Source organism: Orbicella faveolata, unplaced genomic scaffold (genome assembly GCF_042242905.1).
Source record: "Orbicella faveolata isolate gen_17 unplaced genomic scaffold, um_ofav_v1 contig_34, whole genome shotgun sequence".
Taxonomy (NCBI): Eukaryota; Metazoa; Cnidaria; class Anthozoa; order Scleractinia; family Merulinidae; genus Orbicella; species Orbicella faveolata.
In genome coordinates, this window is record NW_028301563.1 from 33,112,027 (window position 1) to 33,137,451 (window position 25,425).

At 38.5% G+C, this 25,425-nt stretch overlaps 4 protein-coding genes and 2 long non-coding RNA genes across 6 annotated transcripts in view; 5 read left to right on the forward strand and 1 right to left on the reverse strand.

The window, feature by feature from the left end:
• Positions 1-20,399, forward strand: part of LOC149105850 (uncharacterized) — a 37,667-nt gene extending 17,268 nt beyond the window's left edge. The window contains exon 18 of the mRNA XM_089271552.1: positions 19,066-20,399. Coding sequence (XP_089127678.1) covers positions 19,066-19,409 — 344 coding nt within the window. The 3' untranslated portion in view covers positions 19,410-20,399. The remainder of the gene's footprint in view (positions 1-19,065) is intronic.
• On the forward strand, positions 661-6,100 carry LOC149105851 (uncharacterized). Its single transcript, XM_089271395.1, has 7 exons — positions 661-810; positions 995-1,350; positions 3,511-3,675; positions 4,266-4,376; positions 5,026-5,151; positions 5,250-5,343; positions 5,664-6,100. Exons 1-7 carry the CDS (start codon positions 735-737, stop codon positions 5,945-5,947), a joined length of 1,212 nt encoding a protein of 403 aa, XP_089127521.1. The 5' UTR covers positions 661-734; the 3' UTR covers positions 5,948-6,100.
• Positions 6,975-7,770, reverse strand: LOC149105852 (uncharacterized). Its single transcript, XR_016201492.1, has 2 exons — positions 7,616-7,770; positions 6,975-7,191 (listed from the first exon to the last, which is right to left on the reverse strand). It is a non-coding gene; the product is annotated as an uncharacterized LOC149105852 (long non-coding RNA).
• On the forward strand, positions 7,824-10,556 carry LOC149105853 (uncharacterized). Its single transcript, XR_016201491.1, has 2 exons — positions 7,824-8,092; positions 8,490-10,556. It is a non-coding gene; the product is annotated as an uncharacterized LOC149105853 (long non-coding RNA).
• On the forward strand, positions 11,539-14,305 carry LOC149105854 (uncharacterized). Its single transcript, XM_089271396.1, has 5 exons — positions 11,539-12,030; positions 12,298-12,465; positions 12,683-12,793; positions 13,588-13,611; positions 14,231-14,305. Exons 1-5 carry the CDS (start codon positions 11,683-11,685, stop codon positions 14,303-14,305), a joined length of 726 nt encoding a protein of 241 aa, XP_089127522.1. The 5' UTR covers positions 11,539-11,682.
• Positions 14,245-17,088, forward strand: LOC149105855 (uncharacterized). The gene is made up of 5 exons (XM_089271534.1): positions 14,245-14,605; positions 14,769-14,891; positions 15,373-15,495; positions 15,700-15,834; positions 16,749-17,088. Exons 1-5 carry the CDS (start codon positions 14,329-14,331, stop codon positions 16,988-16,990), a joined length of 900 nt encoding a protein of 299 aa, XP_089127660.1. The 5' UTR covers positions 14,245-14,328; the 3' UTR covers positions 16,991-17,088.
• Positions 20,400-25,425: the final 5,026 nt, after the last annotated feature.

Genomic DNA, 25,425 nt, shown 5'->3' on the forward strand with positions numbered 1-25,425 from the left:
GTCGCTCACGAAAGGTAAGACCATATTAGGCTAAAAGTTTACCTCAGTAGCCTATGCCACTTCAAACTGAAGAATTTCTGTCTCTTGTACTACCTAGGAATGCGATAACGTTGCAACAACCAAGAGACCTCATTTTCTCTTGGTTCTCAAGATCGCTTTCGCACTACAAAACAAACGGTAAAAAGGTTGGATGAAGAGGTCATCACTCGAAAATACGCATACAAATATATTCAGATATAAATGGAAAAAGAAATTGAAGGTAAAATTTCGTTAACATTAATGTTTTTGTATCGTAATTTCTCGACTACTAAATACTCCAAAGTATGCCCTAAAGGTATTTTGATTACGGATTGAGGGCATAAAAGTGAACCCTGTGGAGGGTGGGGAGGTGTACCTTTGTAAGTGACAGAGTTACGATCCGTAATGTCACTGACCACTGAACACAAATGCAAATAATAAAGCAATGTCTTAATCTCTGAAGGAATTTTACACTTAGGCGGAGGAGGTTTACTGTGTAATTTTGATTCAATTGATCTTAGATTTGAGCATAATTATAACATATGTGCACAACACCTCCACCCACACATCAATTTCAGACAGATACCTCCAGGGCAAATGATTTAACAGCACGTGCTGTCTGAAAGTTAGTCTTGTAGATACAGGTACAAATGAAGGCCACGTATGATAAACAATAAATATACATAGCGGAACATTTTTCTTTGAGTTGAAGCAAGATGTCTTACGATCGCCAACTCTCGCTGTGTTTGTTCTTCGCCTTTGTCTTATTTCTCTGCGCACACATCAGTGAAGGTATGGGACAAGAAACCACTATTCCGATTTTTATCAGTCTATTTTATTCTCATTATGCTGAGATAAGATTAATTTGTTTTTTAGGAAAAGATAGGAAAAAAATGTGTGAATGGTAAATATGGAGGTTGCGTGATACAAACAAAGAAATCGTTCAAGGGAATTTGTTTTCTTGATCTTTTCACAGCGTACGCTTTAGAAGCTGGGAAAGACAAAGTAGCCACCGTCGCGCCAGGACTGTTTGCCTGTAAAAAGATCTCATTCCAACATTCATTTTACGGTGCGCAACAAGTAAACGTTTTTGCATCAATTGGCCACACCGTCAAGAGTTCACTTCCCCGCAATAGCGCGACTCTGTGGGTCGAGTCTGTTACCACAAGTGGATTCAAAGTCTGTATTCTGGAATATGGAAAAGGTTCCAACGAGACAGCCGAGGTTAATTGGATAGCGTTTCAGACTACACCATCTGGATCGCAACTTGGCAGTATCACGTTCAACTATTTGATAACTGGAACCAAATGTAAAAAGATCGGTTTAATACAGGTGAGAAGTATTTTCTTATATCCCACCCCTGTCCCCTTATCCACTTGCCCCTCGTTATTTATTCCCATTGTTCCTTTGCCCCATTAACCCCTTTCTCGTTCATCCCTTGTCCCCGTGTTGCTTTGCCAACTCGATCCCTTTCCCTTGTCCATTTGTTCCTGTGTCGAAGCGACCACTTCTTCCCCTAATTCCGTACCCCCCCCCCCCCCCTTCAACTCTGTCCCCTAATCCCCTTGTCCTGTCACCTGGTCCACTTGTTCCACTTGTCCCCTTACCCACTAATTGTCCCATTGTCCCCTTACCCCCTAATTGTCCCCTTGTCCCCTTAACCCGTTGTCCCGTTGTCCCCTCGTCATTTGGTCCATTTGTCCCCTTGTCCCCTTGTTCCCTTGTCCCCTTGGCCCCTTGGCCCTTTGTCCACTTGTCCCCTTGTCCGCTTGTCCTCTTCCCCTTGTCCCCTTGTCCCCTTATTCCCTTGTACCCTTGTTCCTTTGTGCTCTTGTCCCCTTGTGCCCTTTTTCCCTTGTGCCCTTTTCCCTCTGTCCCCTTGTCCCCTTGTTCCCTTGTTCCCTTGTCCCCTTGTCCCCTTGTCCTCTTGTCCTCTTGTCCTCTTGTCCCCTTGTTCTCTTGTCCCATGTCTCCTTGTCGCAAGTGTCCAGTACTGGCAATGAAATCTCTGGTTTCTACACTTTGATATAATTCCACACTTCTCTGTGCGTGGAAGTGTAGAATACCCTGCCAAACTAACGATTTTCCCGACCTTTTTCCCATCTTTATTGCTGTTGTCATTCTTAGTTCTTCACTTCTCCATTTTTTAAAAAGTGTTGAATACCGAGGAAAACTAGGGATTTTCACGAAGTTTTGGCTCTTTCCAAGCCTTTCTACTGTTGTCATTCTTTCCTTTATAGTTTGATTCCTTTTTCTCTTGATTCCTTGTCTCCTTTTTACCTTGTCCCCTGATCCTCTTGTCCCGTACTCTCCATGTCTCCGTTTTCCCCTTGTCCCCTTGTGTCATTGTCCCATTGTCGGCCTGCCCCCTCCTCTTCACTTCTTCACTTCTCCACTTCTTCACTTCTTCACTTCTTCACTTCTTCACTTCTTCACTTCTTCACTTCTTCACTTCTTCACTTCTCCACTTCTCCACTTCTTCACTTCTTCACTTCTTCACTTCTTCACTTCTTCACTTCTTCACTTCCTCACTTCTTCACTTCTTTACTTCTTAACTGCTTCACTTTCTCACTTCTTCACCCTACACCTCTTCACTTCTTCACTTCCTCACTTCTTTACTTTTTTACTTCTTCACCTCTTAACTTTTCCCTTTTTTCCTTTTCATTTCATCACTTCTTCACTTCTTCATTTCTTCACTTCTTCACCTCTTCACCTCTTCACCTCTTCACTTCTTCACTTCTTCACTTCTTCACTTCTTCACTTCTCCACTTCTCCACTTCTCCACTTCTCCACTTCTTCACTTCTTCACTTTCTCACTTCTTCACCCTTCACCTCTTCACCTCTTCACTTCCTCACTTCTTTACTTCTTAACTGCTTCACTTTCTCACTTCTTCACCCTTCACCTCTTCACCTCTTCACTTCCTCACTTCTTTACTTCTTAACTGCTTCACTTTCTCACTTCTTCACCCTTCACCTCTTTACTTCTTCACTTCCTCACTTCTTTACTTTTTACTTCTGCACTTCTTAACTTTTCCCTTTTTTCCTTTTCATTTCATCACTTCTTCACTTCTTCACTTCTTCATTTCTTCACTTCTTCACCTCTTCACCTCTTCACCTCTTCACTTCTTCACTTCTCCACTTCTCCACTTCTTCACTTCTTCACTTTCTCACTTCTTCACCCTTCACCTCTTCACCTCTTCACTTCCTCACTTCTTTACTTCTTAACTGCTTCACTTTCTCACTTCTTCACCCTTCACCTCTTCACTTCCTCACTTCTTTACTTCTTAACTGCTTCACTTTCTCACTTCTTCACCCTTCACCTCTTTACTTCTTCACTTCCTCACTTCTTTACTTTTTACTTCTGCACTTCTTAACTTTTCACTTTTTTCCTTTTCACTTCTTCACTTCCTCACTTCTTCACTTTTGACTTCTTCACTCGAATTTAGTTCACTTAATAGTTTACCTTTTTTATGTTATGATCTTTTTTCACAGAATTCCTCCACTGCTCCAGCTATATTTATAACCGCCAGCCATCAGGTTTCGAAGAAAGCTCATGAGGCTATTCTCCTGTGGGTGGAAGACTTTCCTAAACACAGTTTCAAAATTTGCATTCGAGAAGCTAAGGTTTTTTCTGGACCACAAAGTAATATAAAAATAGTGAGTGTATTTTATCAATACTATCATTGTCTGGAAGAATCTAAAGCGTTATCTAGTTCCAAATGGAACTCACGGCGAAGTTCTTTTCGTTCAGTTTATGAGACCAGTAGCTTATGAAGTCAATGAAGATTTCTTTTTCTTTCAGCGGACGCCCTTGTAGAGCTAAAAACGAAACAACTAGACTTTGTTTGAGTTCATTACGTTTGTTATGAGCGTTCGTAGACAAACACTATTGAATTTTGCAATTAATCAATTAACCATTTAAAAGGGGCATATACAGTTAATTTTTTGGAATAAAGAGAACCAGCATTGACCAGCTTTCCATAAGATTTTCTTTTTTTTAGCTGACAAAACGTTCTTTTCCTTGATTTGTTAACAAAAGGATTTATCTTGCTCTTTTGGGATTACCTGTGAATGTTATCAATTGGAAACAACAATTCTGAACTTGGCTTGTAGTACTATGTATTACAATAGCCTGTAATACGCTGATGAAAATAATTACAATTCTAGCAAAAACTCTCCCGCTAATTGATGATTATAATATACAACAGAGCATCTAAGGTCCATTGATATTATGTTTTCCTTCGCAGATCTGGATGGCATTTACGGATCTGAAGGTTGACAACTTTACCATAACCGACAGTCTTGTTTTCAAAAATACCTCTTATCCTTCACACCAAAATAACTACGCATTCTGCCAAGTAAGAGTTAAATAACATCAACTTCATAACCGTCTTCATCGTCATCATTATCATCATCATCATCATTATGGATATCATCATCATTATCATTATCAAAAACTTTGGAATAATCGCTAGGACTGAAATTTTATTTGAAATTTTCAGCAGTCTACGCGCTCATTAGTTTATTTCAACAATTTTGAGCTTTCAAATGCCAGAAACCGTAAATGTCCTTCGTTTAGTCTCTTCCCAGGGATTTGACTGTCCAACTTACTCAGTGTTCCTTCAAAACGTCGCCGAAACTAGAAAACGTGGCCATTTATTCATATGTTGATCACATTAAGCCACTGCACACTATATATATGCTTAAGCCTGATACTGTGCAATGACTCTGCCAATCAGATTGCAGCTTTCGCAGTGGTATACCAGCTCGAGTAGAATTCTTCTAATGATAGTTAGAACTCAAAGATAGCACGAGTATTTTGATGTTTGAGTCTCAGATACATCTAGAGTAAGAAAATGTTTCTGATATTAAAAAGGAAATACCCCAAAATCGATTTAAGAAAATACTCTTAGTGAAAATTAATCAATAACATAACACTCTTAAAAGCCATCAAGTAGCGTTTTTTAACAGGAACAATGTCTTAATACGTTTACTTTTGCTTTGCAGACAATAACATTCACAAAGCCATTTTATTCTCCTCCGGTTGTGCTAGTGTCGCCAAAGCACAGTTTCGATAATAGATATTCACGTCTGTTTGGAAGCCAATGTAGCGTTGTTACCGCTTGGGTTGAGGTATGTCAATATTCAGTTTCGTTCCTGTTCTTAAATTTCCAACTGCAATGTACTTAATTAACAAAAGTAATTAGTGTGATATTTATTTATTTACTTAGCACACATCCAAGAAGGAAGCAAAGATGTGTATAACAAATTATAACAGTTACGCCAGCAAGGACTCCATTACAGTGGATTACATGGTGATTGGAGGTAGGTATTCAGCTGTCATTAGGTTAGTAGAGATCCCTTGTTCTTGTGTGGTCGCACTGGAAAGTTATCAAGTAATCATAAATTGCGTTTTGTCTATAGATTCACCACCTTGAAATGAAGGTTTATTTATTTAAAAGGTTTGACCCATTATACCCAAAATGGTGTAAAATTATTTTAAAAATCTTCAAAATTCTCACTCACCCCACTGCTTTTACTCGTTGTCTTTTAAATTTGCCGAGATTTTCTTAAACTATATTCAGTGTCTAAATTTCTGAAAAAAATTCCCGTTGCATGACTGACGCATTGTCTCCCGGTAACAGACTTGGACCCATGTTTGAATGTGAAATGTCAGTACCATGGTCTGTGCAAGGCGTTTGGACCCCATGATGCTCGCTGTGTGTGTGTGGACAGTTGTCCATCCTACCAGGAACCAGTCTGCTCATCAAATGGCACAACATACGACAATGAGTGTTTATATAAACAGGAAATGTGTCTTCTTCAACTAAACTACTCTGTACAACATCCGGGCAGCTGTGAAGGTCAGGATCGATTAATTTGGATTTTCGTGGTATACACCTTGAGGACGCTGATAGGAAGTAAATGAGAAAAAACAGTTACTTTTAACAGATGGCTAGAACACAAAGATTTTTTGAAAGATTTAGTTACTTAATTAGATACATAAAAATTTTTCATCGTGTTTCTCTTTGATCAAGGCTTATTTAAACTAATTTGCATGCGACAACCCGGACAACTCTAAACAAACATAGAACGCCTTCCAAACTAAAATGTGGCATTCCAATTTGGAAAAATTCCGAAGGGTACTGGTATTTGATGCCGAAAAAGTTTGTGTTTCCGAAAGGTTTTGGCTTATTGGAAGGAGAAAAAGAAGTGTTCAGTTGAGTCCGCCAGGGACCAGACATCCAATTTCACCAAAATGTACAATTTAATGTAAAAAGATCGTGCACCCATCGCGCTTTCCTTTTTTGAGAGATTCAGATTTTCTGATCTCCCGGCCCACAACGTATCAGAATAAAACGGTCATCCATCTATGATTCTAAAAGGATTCAGAATTTCTGATCCCCCAAGACTTTAATAGTTTCAAAAAACTGATCCCCAGTCCACAACCCGTCAGAGCAAAACAGTCATCTATTTATAATTCTAAATGCATCCAGAATTTCTGATCCCCATCACCTCACGGGACGAAAACGGCTATCTGTTCATGGTTCTAAAAGTATTGCGAATTTCTGATCCCCCTCCCCCACCAAATCTGCTAACATGATAGAAAGAGCATTTCTGATCCCACATGACTTAAAGGGATTCAAAAATTCTGATCCCCCAGTGCATAACTTATCAGAACAAAACGGTCATCTGCCCATAATTCTTAAAAGGATTCAGAATTTCTGATCCCCCTTGTCAGGTGACAGGACAGAAATGGCCGTCTATTTATAATTCACAAGAAATTAACTAGATGTCTGATAGCTAAAAAGTAACGATTGGATAGTAACTTTAAACACATTACAGACAAAAGGATCACAGAGTAAAGGGCATCAGAAAAGTACACAAATGAAATATTCACAGCTAGGTCATTATTAATAACGATTTGAAACCACGCCAAAGGATCGAGACAAAAATTGCAGTTTCATTTCGGACAGTGAAAGGTTTTATTTTCAATTCAAAAAGATATGAATTTAGGCTCCAGAATTACGAGCTGTTGTTTAAAGTCCACATCAAAGATAACAAGAATTTTAATCAGGACTCAGCTGCCGTCTGCGCCACCTCCGTTTTCTGCTTTAATGTGTTCGTTTCGGATTGAGGGCCGCTATTCTTGCCTTTTTTTTCCCCTCTGCTCTGCAATGAAGCAATTGAAGCTAAATATTCTTATAAATAGCGATAGAATTAACATTGTTTTTCATTAATCAATTGATCGGGAGTGTATTCTTTTGTAAAGAATAGTGAGCAGTATGTAGGCAATGCGGTAGTGAAGTGTATCGAGCGTGATCTGTAGCTTCAAATCAATTCAGTGTAAACTTTAAGTTACCTCTTCAAAAAGCACACTAACAAGCTATTATGCAAGCATTTCATACATAGGAAATGCGTGTGAATAATTTCTTCGTTACGGGTGCTAATAAAATCAGGAGAACAAACGTTTTTCTTGTGTTTCAGTGATCGCGAAATAAATATAACAACGAAATTTCTTCAGCCACAACATTGCTTTCGATTCAAAGATTGAGCAGCTAACTGTAATGTTGAGCAACAATTATGATATACTTACTTTTCTGCGACTTGCCTTTCTTTCACCGAAGCAACCAAGATACTCATTTGAACTTGGACAAATCATTCCATGCTTCTTGCTGCTATTGACAATGTTGGATTCGAAATTGCGCGCAAATAACCGACTCCTTTGGAAAGGGAATCTGCTGGTCAAAAGTATTCATTTATCAGATTGACCGAAGGATTATGGGATCGGACGGAAACACCAAAATGGCGGGCAAAGTCGTGGTCAATGTTGTTAGGATTCGATAACAAAGCTCTCTGTTATTATATAGCCTTGCTCTACGTTGGAAAGCAGTCACAAATTGTTTACAGATGTCCGTTGTTATTCCAGTTTAGTCAAATCCCAGTAAAGGTGGAAAAGTATGAAGTTTCGTCGGCAAAACAGTGTGGCAATCAAACTATTTGCCAGCAGCTGGCGGTTTCTCTTACACTCGTCAGGTTTACAGAAAGGTTATGGTTCCTGCAGCTTTCCAAGGTAAACTGATTTTCTTGCATAATTTGTGACGGTTCTTAAAATACTGGAAACGTTCTGGCCGGTTAAATTGATCGTGGAAGATTACAGAAGATGCAGATGCTTTAACACACTGTTAAGTCTTGTTGATTTCGTGAATACAAATGTTCATTTCCTAAAGGAGTTATGAAAGCAACTCTATTCAACGCAACAATATACTAACAATTTCGTGTTGGGAAAATCATTCATTGTAAAAGTACAATAAGTGCAATAAATGTGAGCTCTCTCATGTAGTTTACATATACTTCTTATATATCTGGTGTATATCTTGTCTAGGATCAACTGGGCATACATATGTAGTATACAACACCTAAAACACAAGATATCAAAAAGCAACATCCTTCACCTTTTTGATTTTCAGGTTGATGGTGGTGCTCTTGAGGTTATGTTAGATGTGCATATTACATTATCAAGACCATTTGTTTGCCACTTATTACTTGAGTTGCAAAAGACTGATGTTATTTTCATTAGGGTGGTTGAAGTTCTCTTTAATTGGGCAGTGTTCCAAAGGTCCTTTATAATTTGGCATTTCTTTATGCAAATAGAGGTTATTTAGAACAGCAGATATAATTCACAGCTAGGTTACGGAAAATTACTTTTAACCACTTCCAGACCTTTGTTCATAAGTCTTGCCATAATTTGAAAAACCCATGATTCATGGATAAAATTAATTGAAAAAAATACTTTCATGAAGAAATTCCTGTAATTGAAATTTGAAATTCATGTCAAGAATATTTTGTGCTTTTCCGGTCATGAAATCTGTTTACATTTCATGAAAATTTACTGAAGAATGTAAACATTTACTAGACTCCAATTTAAGTAGCTGAGAAGTGTTTCAAACAGGATTTTAGAAGGATATATGTTAAATTTAAGTAAGTTTTGTGATAAATCGCAACATAATGGAAACTCATTTCCAGCCAGATTTTGTCCTCCTTTTGCATCTGGATGTGCCTGGTTTTTGGTATTAAATTTTAATGTACAACTGTAGCAGGGTTAAATAAAACTATTAGTTATTTATACATTTTCCTATGTAAATACAGAGATTTCACTTAGGTTTAGGATTTGAAGAGCAGTTATCAAAGATCCATATAAAATGAATAATGAAGAGTTTTCAATAGTTAGCTATAGTTTCACCACCTGTGACTAAGAAAGCTTTTGGTTAGGTAAATATTAAAGTGCTGCATGTACATGAGTGATGGATAATTTTTTAGATTGGCTGCTGTCTTTTTACTATCTCTGGGTTTTGGGTAGGTTATCACAGTACGATATGAGTGATGGGTAGTTGTCAGATAGGCTATCTTTTTACTAGATAGGATAGTGTTTTATTGTTCAATGCAAGGAATAGTCTTCAGAAAGCCTAGGTTTTGGTTTACTACATTAGTGGTGGTTTTTGGATAGACAAGTTAGTGGATAGATAGGCCATCTAAGTATCTGTTGACTATCTACACAGGAAGCTAGTTTTTAGCTAGTCAATCTATTTCCTAACTATCTGATAGATAGATATTAGTTAGCTTTAAGCCATGTCAAAGATAGCTATCCTCTATCTACAAAACCTCTTGGATAGAAAAAAGAATAGAGATTTACATCCCTCAACCAGGAATGAGATAGTTGCAAGTAGCATGAAGTTAGTAATAAACTAGTAATAAGATATGATTGTTTTTGGGAGGGCTTCTTTAACTGAGGACAGCAAACTATTGCCAGCTACCAGGAAACATCTCCAAGATGAGTATGCCAAATTAAAAAAGAAAGAATAGAATTGCTTGTAGCATTAGCTACAATACTTGCATCCATATCTGTCAGGTCTTTATAAAAACAATTTTACCCACACTCTTCTCCTTTGAGCATGGTTAAACTGGTTGCGTAACTGAAGTGTGAATGAACTGGTAGCCCACTCAAAAAGTTAGATTGAAGATGTAAAAACGTGTTGGGCAAAGCTAAAGTCCATGGCCTCTGCTATATGACAACAGGTTTTTGGAGGACACTGTATACATGTATGTAGAGTACATTGACCCACTTAAATGTATCAACTGCAAATTTAAATGTTCATGTATATTGCAGTCTTTAATTGTCATCCCTGTAATGTACTGTAGTGTTCCTGAACGCTCTTTTTGTTTTATAACAGTGAGGTGCCTTGTTTCCATGTTAAACAGAAATTGTTAGAAATTTTTCTTTCACATAAGGTGGGCAAATTCTGACAGAGAAAGTGGAGTCTGCATTTATGCCTACAGTTGTGCAGTTTGAGTAATCTTACTGTTTTGATCAATTCTGAACTTTCCTATCCTCTTAGGTACTGTTTGATATTGTTTTTTTAAACTTACAGCTACTGTAATTTTGAAGTGCATAGATCATTGTAATACAATGTGTGATGTTTACAGTTACTTATATTAATAGACTGCTGTGAAGAAAATTGTTCTTCATCACTCTCTCAGTATAATCTGAGTGTATGGAATCTGTTAAGAATTATGCTATATTTGTATAAAATTTCTCATTGAATATTGTTATGAAGAAAAAATATTTTGATTAGACATTGTTCAGGCAGGCAGCAAGATCTAAACCCTGTCTTCAGTGTTATGATTTAATGTGGCTACATTGGATGTAACACTGGCTTTGCAGGGGATCAGAAATTCTGAATCTTCTCCTGTGTTCTTTGGGGGATCAGAAATTCTGAACCCTTTCTAGAGTTCTTTGGGGGATCAGAAATTCTGAACCCTTTCTAGTGTTCTTTGGGGGATCAGAAATTCTGAACCCTTTCTGGTGTTCTTTGGGGGATCAGAAATTCTGAACCTTTTCTAATGTTCTTTGGGAGATCAGAAATTCTGAACCCTTTCTAGTGTTCTTTGGGGGATCAGAAATTCTGAACCCTTTCTGGTGTTCTTTGGGGGATCAGAAATTCTGAACCTTTTCTAATGTTCTTTGGGAGATCAGAAATTCTGAACCCTTTCTAGTGTTGTTTGGGGGATCAGAAATTTTGAATCGTTTTCTATGGAGGTACCTCTCGAGACAAGAAATTCAAAAAAATCATTTGGTTTCTTATGCGTGACTTAAACATTACATTTCAGTTCAAATAAAGAATAGGAAATTGCTCGGAAGAATTTTTTCATTCCTTGCAAACAGGGAAACTTTTCCTCTGAGTTTTAACACCAGTTTAAGATTCTTAGTATATTGCAAATATCGTCTTTGGAATTAAATGGCAATCATAGATTTCCGCCTAAGCTCTACGTTTCACTTTAGGCCAATTTTGCACTCATTTCCAACGAAACTTCCAAGCCTGCAACGTAAAAATAACTTTTCTCCGAGACAGGTTTCTATTTTACACCGAAAAAGTAGCCATTTTTGAAGTGGTTCTCAGTATTTACTCTGAATTTTATCAAATTGGAACACCACATTTTAGTTTGGAAGGCGTTATAGCCTCTTCCAGCCGTTCAATTAAAGGTGTTAGTTAAATTTTTGACCGAAACGCAAAGCGCAAAATAGTAGTAAACCCTAAGTACTAATTAATTACTTAGCCGTCTTCGTTTCTATCAGGATTTCCTTTCCAGCGAGGTCGCCGTCACATGCCACACATTCCTTTACTGGGATACTCTCACTGTGAAGTAATTCGCCTCAAGCCTTACATGTTTTATCCTGACAAACCACTTGAAGTCCAGATCACTGTCAATCATATTGACACCAGTGACAAGTCATACGTCCATGATGCCGCTGTGTCGTGGGTTGAGAATGTCGGTTATGATCGATTCACTGCGTGTGTGATGGCGGCAGGCTACAATGAGCGCAAATCAAAAGCTAACGTGACAGTTGATTGGATGGCGTACCAAGGGGCTCCTGTTGGTGGTGTTGCCGGGGAGGTACGGATATCACAATGGTGGACTGGAACGACTTGTAAATCTGTCAATTTTCCATCGGTAGGTACTTTTTCGTTTCATTTTACAACTCAGGTTCACGAAGAATAAACTCGAATAGCTTACAGTTATCGAATTTAGTTCAATGTAATGTGATTTCCTTTGGACCAATGGACCTAAAATGTCACATATCACTCAACCATCAAAGCATTAGCCATCCCTAGATTTCCAAATCTTCGCTAATGTTAAACAGCAGTAAGGCAACAATAACAACAGTAGTAGCACGAGTAACATCAACGGTAACAGCTTGTGGTTTTTTTTTCTATGCAGGGAAAGTTTTCAGTGATACCTTCAGTGTTTGTTACCGCTGCACACTTTCGTTTAGGACTCAAGCGTGACGCTGCCAGTGTGTGGATTGAAGACGTCACGCAATCCTCGTTTAAAGTTTGTTTGAGGGAGCTGCAGAACTACGCAGGGTCTCACGACGATGTTTATACTGTAAGTGTCCACACCTTTTTTGCGTACCAACAATAAGAAACTGAGAGATCCTTATCATTTACTTTAGCCGCTTAACACTGGTCTTTAGCATTGGCAGCTAATTCTCTAGCATACTTTACTATCGGCGTATCATACATTAAGAAGAAATAGAATCTTGATTTAGACCTTCTCTTATGGTCAATTGTCTTGTTAACATTTATTTATTTTTCTCTTTTAGAAATGGCTGGCGTTTTCTTCTCTCCACAAGCCTCTTTTTACAGAACACAGTTCAATCTATTTTGCTAACGCCCAACATCCACCCGCAGATTACAACAATGCCTATTGTAAGGTTGGTATCTTTTTTTTTTACGAGAGAGTTTGCCCGGAATTACGTATACTTTTTCAAAAATTTCAAGAGTTAGTGTACAGAAGCTACAGAACAACGTCAATTTAAACAAAACTGACTCGGTAGGTTGTTACAAAATTCCGGTTTGGTAGTGGTTAAATTTAAAGCTAGTGGTCAAAGTTGGATTACACCCCGCTTACTTAATGAGAGTTTTTCTTTAGGATATCCGCTTCACTGAAAAGTACAACAGCACCCCGAATGTGTTTGTTTCGGCGAACCATTCATCTAGCGGTGGAAATAAACAACCAGTACACAATGGAATAACTGCTTGGGTGGAGGTAATTCTGTTTCTTTACTTCTTTAGGCATTTCCATAGAAACTGCATTTTTGACAAGCCAGTCGAACCAAATCTCATCTATTTGACAGAGTTCTTAGTCTCTTTGAATTTTCTTAAACGTCGATACAGAATTAGTATCGTACCTTTTTACAGCCATTATTTTCCATCAAATTGAATGCCGGGAAAATCGTAAAATCCAAGATGGCGTCTCCAAGACGGCTGAAGTCATAATCGACAAAACATTAATTTCATGTTGTACAGAAAGTTGAGGAATATCTGCTACAGGCAAATAATATGATATTGATATGTCTTACCGGAACAAAAACTCAAGGGAGGTATGAGTTTGCTTTTTCTCCCGATGAGTAAATAATATTCAGAATATTACCGGGAGCGAAGTGAAAATTATCTTTTGGACTAAAAGTTTAGAAGACCACTGATTATATTTGTTCTTTTTTTGCAGTACATCAATACAACCGATGTGCGAGTTTGTTTAAAAGAGTTGTATGACACAAAGTATGATCCACTGTCTATCTCATACGCTGTCCTTTCAGGTACGGACAAAATAATTCATTTTTAATTTTACTATTCTCGAGATCGGTAGTTTAGCTTTTTTGATATTCATATTTTATTAACTTCTATCTCCTACGCTTTTTAAAGCAGCTACGTCACAGTTTGCCCATGTTGAAAAGTTTAGGTTAAATATTTCAAATCCGTCGTTTGTAATCCGTGTTAACCTCCATTCTGGCCATCCTTGTTCCTTGATTGTTTATTATTACCTCTTTGAAGCCTGTATCTTAGTATACGACGATTTTCAGGTCTCTTTCAACTTAATGGTAATTTTTTACGTGGCCAAAAATAACTCAAGATACTGTGACTGTGCCCCTTTAAAAATAAGATCGTATCAGCCTAATTATTTTCTAGTTTGATGATCAGAAGTTAATTTCATAACAAACGAAGTCCAATGTTTCAGTCAGGAGAAAAGTGCCAAAACATGTAGAGGTTTCTCAGAAACATGACAACCAACTATTTCCTTTAAAAACACTCAAGACATTCTTAATGATTTCTCTTACTTTTTATTGATTTATTTTTGTTTGCATCTACAGACATTTGCCAGCCAGGATGGACTTACTTTGGTGGTTATTGCTACTTTTCAAGCCCCGCATGCGCCACATGGTTGACTGCTGAGTCAAACTGTTCTGAGATGAACTCTGATCTGGTTACAGTGCACAACCAGGAGGAAAACGTATTTATTCAGCACCGTCATGCTGGCGATAGATCATGGATAGGGCTGAATGACCGCAGTGTTGAAGGTTCTTTTGTGTGGACAAATAAAGAAATTAGCAGTTTTAGGTTCTGGGCTCCAAAGCAACCAAACAACTGGAACAACGAAGACTGTGTGCACACTCTTGGCGTGAGGCATGGATATACTTGGAATGACGTGCCATGCGATAACTGCTTCAACTTTACTTGTTTTACAGGTGATAAATCTCTACTGATGAAAATATTGTAGAGTCGCCAAACTTTAGCTAGGATCATCTTGCGCACTCAAACCGGATCTATGGTTAATTCCCAAAATAATTCGTTTTAATGTTATTTATGTTATATCTATTTCAATTTTGTTTTCAAATGTAATTTTTGCAGACCTGGAGGAGTGCATTACCAACACTCATAACTGTGACGTGAATGCAGATTGTGTGAATACCGTGGGCTCATATTCCTGTAAGTGTAGAGCTGGATATACCGGAGACGGAAAAACTTGTAATGGTAAGAAACAAACAAACAAACAGACAAACAAACAACTTCTTCCCCTCCCCCCTAGCTTAAAAAACTAGACATAAATACATTTGATGTGGATGCTAAAGGTAATGACACACAATTTATTTTCAACAACTATGAAATTTGTCCTGCACTGACGGGTTAAGAAAAAACTGTAACCAACCGCTCTTGTGCAATGAGAATAGTGCTGGAGAAAAGTTCAAGCCCGTAATAACTATATTTTTTTAACAATTTCGAAGCCGACGCCAGTGGCTTAGAACCTGGGTGATATAAATTGTTTAAAAGCAGAGCATCAGTCAGAGAGTGTGGAAAGTAAAATAAATCTATCATGTTCATTAAAAGATACTGTGCTTACCGTAAACTTTCGACGGACTGTCCTCAAGCTGTTTGCTTCTTTGGTGAAATGGTCAGACTAACGTTAACGATAACTCAACGTTTACCCATATTTACTCCTTTAATCTTGTTTCAGACATAGACGAGTGCTCTTCAAACTCTCATAGCTGTGATGTGAATGCTGTTTGTAACAATACTCGTGGATCTTACACTTGCGCATGTAAACTTGGATATTCAGGCGACGGCAAAAATTGTACTGGTAAGTTATTTTCACTTAACAAGAAATGCAAAATAACAACAACATAGCGAAATGAGTTTACACGTACTATCAAATTTATCATAAAGTACTAATATCAATGCCAACAACAAGTCCTTACTTGAGAACAAAAAGTGCTTTTTGGTGAACATGTAGAACATAATTTATGTTTGTTTACTAACTTTGCCGTGTTTCTCATTACGCCAGTCATCGATGAGTGCGTCAGCGGCACACACGACTGCCACCGTTTAGCTACATGTACAAATACCGTAGGATCCTACACATGTACGTGTAACCAACCTTACACAGGAGATGGGAAAACTTGCAAGTACTCTGCGCCAGGTGAGTATTTCATGCTAATTGTGCTTCAATTCAGGCTGAAGAAGTTAGAATTAAGCTCAAGTTGTCCAGCAGATATGATGTCAAAAATTAAAACAAACAAAAACCGTGAGAATTTGTCTTAATTACAAACACCTTTCTTCTGTGAAATGCTTCGAGCAAAAGCAATTCGCCAAAACTACTTCGTGAATGGTGCATCTTAGCGGTCAGTAGTGTAACCCTCGGACCGTTCAGCGACCAATCAGAATTCTCCTTTCCATCTTTGATCAGTTTGCCATATTGCAAGGACTGTTATTGTTGGAAATAAAAAAAAGGACACGACTCAGTAATGTTGTTTGCTATCTCCTCGCTACTACAGACACGCTTTGACATTAACATAACCACACTTAGAAAGGACAGGGGTGGGGTGTGGAGCTGAAACCGCCTACGTGGACTTTAACCATTAAAGGCTTTTCTTTCAAAATTTCAATATTTAAAAAAGCTGTCAAATTTCGTGACTTTATCTGCCGCTGGTTTTTCCATTGAGAATTTTGACGTCGGCGCTGAGCATTGGTAATGATATTTCGTTTTTCTGATAAATATCATACGAATATTTTCCTGTTCAGGATTTTAAATCATCTATTAAGAGTATTGATCACTGCGACCCAAAATTTAAAACGAGATATTCCAGGAAAAAAAAAAAAATGAAGTTGCACGGTGGAATATAACCACCACATATAAAATATCTTTCCGAAAAAACAATGCATCCAGTTTAGTTAGCGTCACATTTAGGGTCCAAGCACTGATGGTCATCTTATAACTGGGGAAGATGGCAGTGTTATTTATTCTTAGCAAAACCAACTTTCAACATAGTCCACCAAAACAAGTGCTAAGTACAAAGTTGATCCAAAGAACGTTCTTATACGTTATTTTTGCAGCGGGTCTTAAATATTCCAGGATTGTGGGAAACAGCCAGAATTTTTTGACATGGCTGGATAAATGGTTAAAGCCTGTGACTCGCCAATCTTCTTACTGGAATTGCTGTTACCGGGCAACCGTAAATGGCTGGTCTTCCTATACTTTCCATTCAAACTGTGACGGCAAAGGTCCAACTGTCACAATCATCCGTGTTGGGAAATATATTTTTGGAGGATACACAAGTGTCTCGTGGAGTAAGTGACATGATCAATTTCATCTTATCACAGACAACCCAAACGCAAGCTGTGAGTCAGCCATGATTATATTTCGCAGTAGCGGTCACGGAGAAATATGGGAAAAGAGTTTTAAAAAGAATTAAAAAAAGAAATATTTACAATATGATGTGGGATAGTTAAGTGCTAGAGAAAATTATTAACAAAATGCCTTATCTTACTTCCATGGTGTATTACTTGCTGTGTTTACGTGCCTCTTTTCTGATTCGTGACGGTTTTAGAGAGATATCGGGATGGAAGAACTTTATAGGAAGCGGTACAACCGCTTCGAATCATTAAGGGACCGTTCATTTTTTATCAGGTAGGGGGGCTGGTGGGATTTGGGGGGGGGGCCATGCGAAAAAAAAATGGCTTTCGAGGGGGGGCCATCCCAAAAAAATAAGGGAAAAAGGGGGGGTCAAGTGAAATATTTTAGTAAAACTTTAAAATGGCATAATGTTTGAATATCAAAAAAATTGCTATAGAATAAACATAGAAGGCAGGATACAAATTTATTACAAACTTTCCTTCTGCTTTAAAATACGTTTGGCGACAAAAAGCATTTGTAGCTACTGAAAAGAAGTATTTAACACTGTTATTTTCGAATGCAACTTTCACTGGCACTCATCTTCATCTTCCCTGTCGTCGAGTTCTTCGTCGCCGCTTGTGCTGCTATGGGAGTCTCTTTCACCGATGCTGCAAGAAGCAGCAATGCTTTCCGTCAGAGTGTACTCTTCAGGGTACATGAAGGTGTAAACATAATCTCTGACTTCCTGCTCAAGGTTGGTGGTCATTCTGCTTCTTGCAGCATTGGTGAAATAATTCCCTTCCAAGAGCTGTGCGATGTATGGCCCATCTCTTCTAAATAACGACGTGGCAACATCCTCAACTTTAATACACTCTTCCGAGACGGCCGTTCTAGGAGGGTACACAAGGCATTGTGGAAGATCATTTCCTAGCGGGTTTCCCACACAGATTCCATAAACTCGTTGGACGTCGTTTTCAGTCCGCTTCCTCTTTCTTTCATTTGACTTTCTGCGGTTTTCTTTTTTCCTTCTCCTTTTGTTGATGTGCTGTTTGAGTATGCCCTTGAATATGCTGTTATAATTGCTCTTATTTTCTAGTGCTTCCATGTCCTGCGTGACCTTCGTCAACTTAGCTTCTATACATTTGATCTGTTTTACATTAAAACTGTGGGCATTCATCAATTCAGATGAGGGAGATGCCAATGAGAGGCCAAATGCCACACGTTCAGGGCGAGCCATAACTAGGAGATCCGAAATTGACTTCTCTTTCTTTTTATTTGTTTTTCAAACAACAGCTCTCTGTAGTATAGGGATTGTAAATATTGTCTTCACAGTGAGCACAAAACGTGAAGTAGGGGGATAATAGAGAAATATTAAAAAAGTTGAAATCTAAATATTGTTTGTTCAATTTTTTTTTGGGGGGGGGGTCATCCCAAAAAATGACCGCTATAAGGGGGGACCACGTGAAAAAATTGGTAAGCTGAGGGGGAGTCATGCGATTTTTAAATGGTGCTTCCCAAATCCCACCAGCCCTCCCTCCCTCATAAAAAATGAACGGTCCCTAAGCAAGGAAACAAAAAAGGTTAATACCAAAGAAAGGCAAATAAGTCAATGATATTAAGAATTTTCTGGATAACTCATCGAGATAAACAGGCCGATAGAAACACTTGCATTTTTATATGGCATGGTGTTCCTGGCTAACTGACAGCTTTAAAGCTCGATATTAATTTTATGAAATTTATAAAACAGGGCGTGGAGATCATGTTCAGTCTGAAACTGGGGCAGCTGTTTCCAGTCTCGCACCGGGCTTGCCTACCCCAGAATTGAAATCATTAAAAACTTAGGAGACAATGAACATAAAGGAACCGGAGAACTTAAGATTAACACTACAAGAAATAATGCCGAGCTAGGAATAATAGTAAAATTTTGCGGGCCAATCAAATTAACGTTGTCGGTAATACCTTATTACTAAACTCTCCAAAGTGTCAGTAAACATCATTGATCTTGGACTTCTTTTTCCATTGTGTATTTCAAATTAGGTTACAGTTGTGGATATCGCTACGATTCAGCAGCCTTTCTCTTCTCATTGGTTAACAAGCCTGGTTGGCAGCCACTAAAGTTAGATCAAACAGGAGCGTATAGTTATCGGAGAAAATATTCCATCTACAGCTGCTCTTCCTATGGACCAACATTTGGATCTGGACACGATATTCACATTGCCAACAACGCTGCATCAAACACCAACTCACACGCTTCAGGCCTTGGACACATCTACAGCCCGCCACCTGGCAACAGCTATGGATCCTCCTTCACACGATCATTCCTGGCGGGTAGTCGCAGCTTCCGACCTGACGAAGTCGAAGTCTTCTATGAAACTACCTGAAGAAATCGCGGAGCTTGCAGTCTTAGTTTTACACACCCTGAACAGAACAACTAAACCTTTGCAATTATTCAAGTATATATAGAAACTGTTGGTAAATTATAATTATAATCAGAAAATTTCAATATCGCCGATGATATCTCAATCAATAGGTTAGTACAAAATCGAGTAGTCACGTATCCTTAGTCGAAGATAAACAGTTTACTTTGAGCGGCTTACGGTTTGGTAATAGCCATTAAAGGATGGTTTCATGGCTCCGTGTTATAACAAGCTATAATGTTAGCCGAGCTAATGACTTCTGCGAGAACTGAATTTCCTGTCAGACTTTCCCCTCAGTCACAGTAACACGGTGATAGCAGTAATGTTTCTCATTAGAATTTCTTACTCTCTGTTTTAATTAATACCTTTATTGTTTATCCACCAATCGAATAAAAGTAGATAACGTGTGTGTGTGTCCAGAGCAAGACCTTAGCCGCCGAATGAAAAAATTTAACGTTTAACTGACTAAACTGAATTCGAAGTTTTGCTTGATAAATCCGCTGACATCTTGATAAAATTTGGACATCAGTCTTTCTGGTTTCACAAATTATAGTCTGTAGTTGCTGAACTACATGTGGCTCAGTAAAAAAAATGAACAAGGTAGTAGTTTATAGTCACGTTATAACTTGTACATGCGCTGAACCGTGAAATTATCCCTTAAGAAGGATAATCTTGATGCTGAGTTTCAATTGATTGAATTCCACGAACATCATACCAGGATAAGTTGCAAGTTACAGGATTCCAGCTGGTTTTGATTTCTTATTTTATTCAAGTAAAGGATTTAGAAAAAGGATATTGAGAAAGTATAATAGAGTAAGGATTTTTTTTGTGTTTTTTTTTTTGTTTGTAGTAATTATGAATTGTCTTTTGAGAGTGCTAACGTAGAAAATAAATACGTGTCAGGCACACCGTTATAAAAGCTTGTAACAATAAAATAGAGCAGGGTGAAAATAACGCGTTGTTTTGTGTTTGTGTTCGTTCTTATCTAGGCGAAAAGAAATCTTTTTTATCACTGTTATTGAGAATTGTCAACGTCTAATTGCCTCTGCTATACCTGCCTTTAGGGAAATCATGGTAGTCGTATCTAATTGCCTCTGTGAAACCCGCCTTTAGGGAAATCGTAGTAGTTGTATTTAAAGTTTGCAATGAAGTCTTGAACTTGTTTCGGTACAACATATGGAAACAACTCTTCAGACGGTGATCAGAGTGATCACTGTGCCAACAATCGCTGAGATAGACCTCAATTCTATCTCAGCGATCGTAGCGCGACGGTTGACCATGTAATTTATCACCAAGTGTCCTTAACTTTTGTAGCAAGTAAAAGTTTAAACTTTCATTTATTTTAACTTTTGCATCAAAACTTGCTTACGACTTAACAACAATTTCAAACTCGAATTTGACTCGGTTTGCTTTCGACCTGCGCCAGAAGTTTGAAGCCGTTACTGAAAGAACGAGATTGTACGAGATTGTTTACGGCCTAAAATCGCCAAAGAATCCCATAGTTCAGAGAATTCAAATTGGTTATCAAGGCGAGGTTTTTAGCGTGGGATTGCGACTCTTGAAAGCAAGGCCTTGCGTGATATTGCACCGAAGCAACCTTTTTAATCATGTTTTTAAAACTATTGTCGCCGTCTACAAAGCCAAAAACAAACTCAAGTCTCTTTTAAAGTGGAAGTGAAGTTTAATTCTCCCTGCTTTGAACTGAACTCACAATTCTTTGAGCTGAGATCATAGTTTCAAGATCCAGCATCATTGCTTCTGAGCCATTATCACCCTCTGTACCTCGGTCGAGTCTTCCTGATGCTTATTCCTTACCATTTCGAACTCTTTAAAGGCTTGTTTTGGTTCTAGGTACAGAAGTTTGCTGTCTATTAGAAAACCACGACAAACGTCGGCATGCTCAAAAAATTACATTCTTCTACTTTAGTAGCCCCATAGAGTATGCAAATGACCAAAGCACACTTAATACCAAAAAACTCTGGAGAGTGGGAAAGAGGCAATTTTTTTTTTTCTAAGTAGTTTTGTCAAAGGGCCACTTGCCTCAACTACTCTGTGAGAGAGTTTAAATCCTCCCTCTCTCATCCCGAACACGAAGTTAACAACTTTTACTGTTAGTATGTTGTCATATCGTGCCCAACAGACAAAAATATTGACATCTTGAGAGCCACGTTTTCGATCAGGAACTAGCATTTGGCTTGCTTGAAGCTCCTTTCCCGTTTTTCCAATATTCTTTGGACTTCGAACTAAAAAAATACGTTAAAAAAGATGATTGATTTTTGGAACTTTACCCTGGCCAACAGGGCTCTACTCGTGCCGAATTTGACAAAATTCAAATTTTTTGTTATCTCGTGTGGTACTGTTTTATTATGTTCTACTTAGTCTGTCCACACACCCTCTAGTATGTCTTGAGTTCGTGGAGATCGCCAGCTTAGCGAATTATTAACCCGCCGCGTGGGACACGCGCACTAAAACTCAGCGGGGTGTAGCTGGGGAACAGAAGAAAAACGTCTGTGGAGAGATTATGTTCTACAAGGTGATTCTAACTTTTATGTCTCTGGATGAAACCCTAGTTAGTGTGTGACAATTCAATAATTAGCTATTGAGCAGAACTTTCAAGCAGTGTTGTTTATTACGCCGTGTCAAGTTTTTCAGACTTTGCTTGTCAGCCATCGACGAATAAACAATCGTAAAATAGTGCACAACAGAGTTTTAAGTCATTGGGTCCCTTTTCCTACACTCATGCGCTTCTGTACTCAAGCAAATTGTTAATAAATATGGGTTATTGACCAAGTGTAAGGTCGAGATGGCTGGATATTGGCCAAGTTCTTTTTTTGCGTGTTTATGGACCAAGACGGAGTCGAGGTACATAAACTCGCAAAAAATTAAAAGAACGAAGCCAATATCAAGCCATCTTGGTCAATAAAGGATTCATTATATGGCTTTCGGGGAAATTTTTCTTGCGGGACACGGCGGGTAGTCCTTAGCGGCAAGATAGCTCCATCTTGCCCGTTCGGGTAGCCAATCACAGCGCAGGATTTGATTCATCTTGACCGCTGACGGAGCTAGCCATACAATAAATTACGTATACCTTACTCTTTAGTTACGGTGAATTCACCGAGTGTTTCTGGTTATGTATTTACATGTGTCAAGGTCAGTGTATGCCAGTGCATCTTTCGGTTGGCGACACATTACTTTGAGCATTGTTGCGAAACTCTTTGCTGTCAGTCACTGTTCTTCTCGTGCTTGTTGCTTCGCCTGTAAGTGTTTTACGTGCTCAGTATTGTTTCAACGCCATGATGAGGCCATTATTAAAATATTTATGTTATATATCAACACGTTGATAAAACAAACATGCTTGAGTAAAGGCGGCCAAAGCGTTGATGTGGACCTACTATCTATCTGGCGACCAAGATATGCTACTAAATCCGCTTTAATATTATTCGAGATAGATAATTTTTGACAATTCACCTGCGCCCAGCCTTTCCTAATAATATTTAGCTAAAGACAACACGCAAATGGTAAGTTCAACGTCGAACAATGAGCGCTATTTAAAAGTAATTATGGAAGAGATTCACAGTTGTATTTGAAGATAAATTTATTCGGCATTTGAAGACGTAGCGGAGTAGTTGAAGTCTCAGAGTCCCGATACCTCATTCTTGTTGAAGTCAAGCGAGAAATTACACTGTAGTCCCCTACAATAGTGACACAATATTCAGCCTGCATAAACTTTGAACAGTTTCCCTCATTCAACTGCTTACTCAGTGCTAATGATTTCAAGTTTCCCATACATGTATTAGACTTCTGAAGTGAACTGAACTTTATTGTCAAAACTTACAAACAGCTATTACGACAGAGTATTTGAGAGTAAGTGCTCTTCGTCTTGACTGTGTATTACGGTTGCATGTTTAAATCCCGGGAAGGGAAATCCTCACCGTCTAATGCACGTTGCGTATTTAAATATCCGATCTAGCATTCTGAAATTCTGAAAGCCGAATGAATTCACATATAGTCACGGACGTGTCATAGCTACGAAGTGAATGGAATATTTTACAGTACTAGTGTTTTAGGCTGGTAAATAAAGGACAATTCTGATATTGTTTTCCTAAGCGGCCCGAGTTTTCATATCTTCGAGCCAACGTGTAATGTTCTTTTTATTATATGGAGAAACCAATTCAACGAAAGCAAAAGGCGGGAATCGTGACGTCACTGAACGATACGACACTCACAAAGGTGACATACGGAAAATACGCCACTCGGGTCCCGGATGAAGTGGCGTATGGAATCTACGAGTGGTTTAGTTCCCAGTAAAACACTCTTCTCCATATAATAAACAAAGATATCTGCTAATTATTCACAGCCATTGGTCTTCTAGCCTCAGCACTGCAGATAAAATACAATGTTTACAATGAACACTATTTGAACACGGAGTTTTGCTAAAAAATACAATACATATAAGCACTGTATTTTGAGCATTTCAAAATAGAGTTAATGTAGAGCTCTCGTTTAGTTGTCCTGTGTCGTTCGCTTTCAGAATTTACGTGAAGTATTTGATATCTTAACAAATTGCGATCTATTTAGCTATATATATATATATATATATAAAAGAAAGGAAGTACAAATGCGACCTACATTTAGAAGTTTACAATAACAGTCTTTACTTTCGATTTTACGAACCTCTGAATACGCTGCTTTTTCCGATCGATTTTTGGCCGATTTGCGACATCGAAAAGGAAAAAAAAGTGCGTGAAAAAAACAGTTTTAATTGATTGATGGTACTTAAACTCTGAGTGTGAAAAATTAGTGAGTGACCATTCAATTGGAAGCTATTGCGCAGTACTTTCATGTGGTACTGTTTCAACCTCGTTCCCAGGGTCTCTCATCTTACCGCCCCCTGGAGCGAGCTAAAAGAGACCCTGGTTGGGTCTGGTCACGTGCCACTTTGACAATTGAGAACATCAGGGAGGGGTCCTCTGTAATCAGCAGTTTGTCGCGTTGAGCTTTGTCGCGCGCTGTGACCGCCACATTACCCACGGCGTTTATCAATACTTAGCTTTCAGGCTGATCAGAAATTTCGAATAATATCTGTTCCAACGTTTATCTAAAGGTTAAGCAAGTCTGTCTCGAGGCAATTTAGTGGTCGTGATTTTCAGTGTTGCCGTCTTACCCACTGGATTTATGGAAAGTCAGTCATATTTCAACTGTGGACGTCGAGCAGCCCAATTTCATCCCGTGGTAATTGTTGTTTCTCCTTTGGATGCACTCGCTCAAATTGATGCAAAAAAAAAAAAAGTAAATAAATAAGAGCGTCTATAGGAAAACGTATAGCCTTCCCAAAGTAAACCTACGGCAGTCTCTGAAGAAAAGCTGGACGAAGATAAATATGATATTCGTGCAACGCACTGTGCTTGCAAACAGTTCTAATCAAATAGCCAGCAAGCTGAGCCGGGCCCGCCGTCACCTGCGCCGTCACATTATAGAATGCAAGTAAGCAATATGTTCACGGAATGTTTTAATCTTTGTTCCTGGAGAGCCAATACTTAGAGCCTTAAAACATATCTTGCAATAGAAACGAACCTAAACAAAGTATAAGCACGGCATGGCAAATTACAGAGGTGTCAAACTCTGAGAAGCGACGTGCAGTTAACAGCGGAAACCATGCAGACCTACGACCTCTAAAAATATGCTGTAACATTATCAAGCGACTCCGCTCTACTTATAATTTCCATTTGTTCTAATTACACGGCATAAAAAGTGCCCCTCAGAAACACGCTTAAAGCAAAGAAAGGTCGCCGGAGAGATCGAAAATTAAATGAAAATGTGCACAATTCTCTCGAACCGTTTGCGTCACGTACACTAATTTATTAACGATACAATAAAAATTAAATTTTTCTTTTTCTAGCCTCCTTTTGGTCGAAGATAAATCCATTTTATCAGCAACGACGGCGAAATGCATACCGCGACGAGTTCGTTGTATTATCCT

Excerpts from the sequence above, each read along its gene's own strand:
- LOC149105851 (XM_089271395.1), top strand. The coding sequence starts at position 735 with ATGTCTTACGATCGCCAACTCTCGCTGTGTTTGTTCTTCGCCTTTGTC. Across the intron at positions 4,377-5,025 it reads ATAACTACGCATTCTGCCAA|ACAATAACATTCACAAAGCC; the intron begins GTAAGAGTTAAA and ends TTTGCTTTGCAG. Across the intron at positions 5,344-5,663 it reads GGATTACATGGTGATTGGAG|ACTTGGACCCATGTTTGAAT; the intron begins GTAGGTATTCAG and ends TCCCGGTAACAG.
- LOC149105854 (XM_089271396.1), top strand. The coding sequence starts at position 11,683 with ATGCCACACATTCCTTTACTGGGATACTCTCACTGTGAAGTAATTCGC. Across the intron at positions 12,031-12,297 it reads AATCTGTCAATTTTCCATCG|GGAAAGTTTTCAGTGATACC; the intron begins GTAGGTACTTTT and ends TTTTCTATGCAG. Across the intron at positions 12,794-13,587 it reads ACAACAATGCCTATTGTAAG|TACATCAATACAACCGATGT; the intron begins GTTGGTATCTTT and ends CTTTTTTTGCAG.
- LOC149105855 (XM_089271534.1), top strand. The coding sequence starts at position 14,329 with ATGAACTCTGATCTGGTTACAGTGCACAACCAGGAGGAAAACGTATTT. Across the intron at positions 14,892-15,372 it reads AGACGGAAAAACTTGTAATG|ACATAGACGAGTGCTCTTCA; the intron begins GTAAGAAACAAA and ends ATCTTGTTTCAG. Across the intron at positions 15,496-15,699 it reads CGACGGCAAAAATTGTACTG|TCATCGATGAGTGCGTCAGC; the intron begins GTAAGTTATTTT and ends TCATTACGCCAG.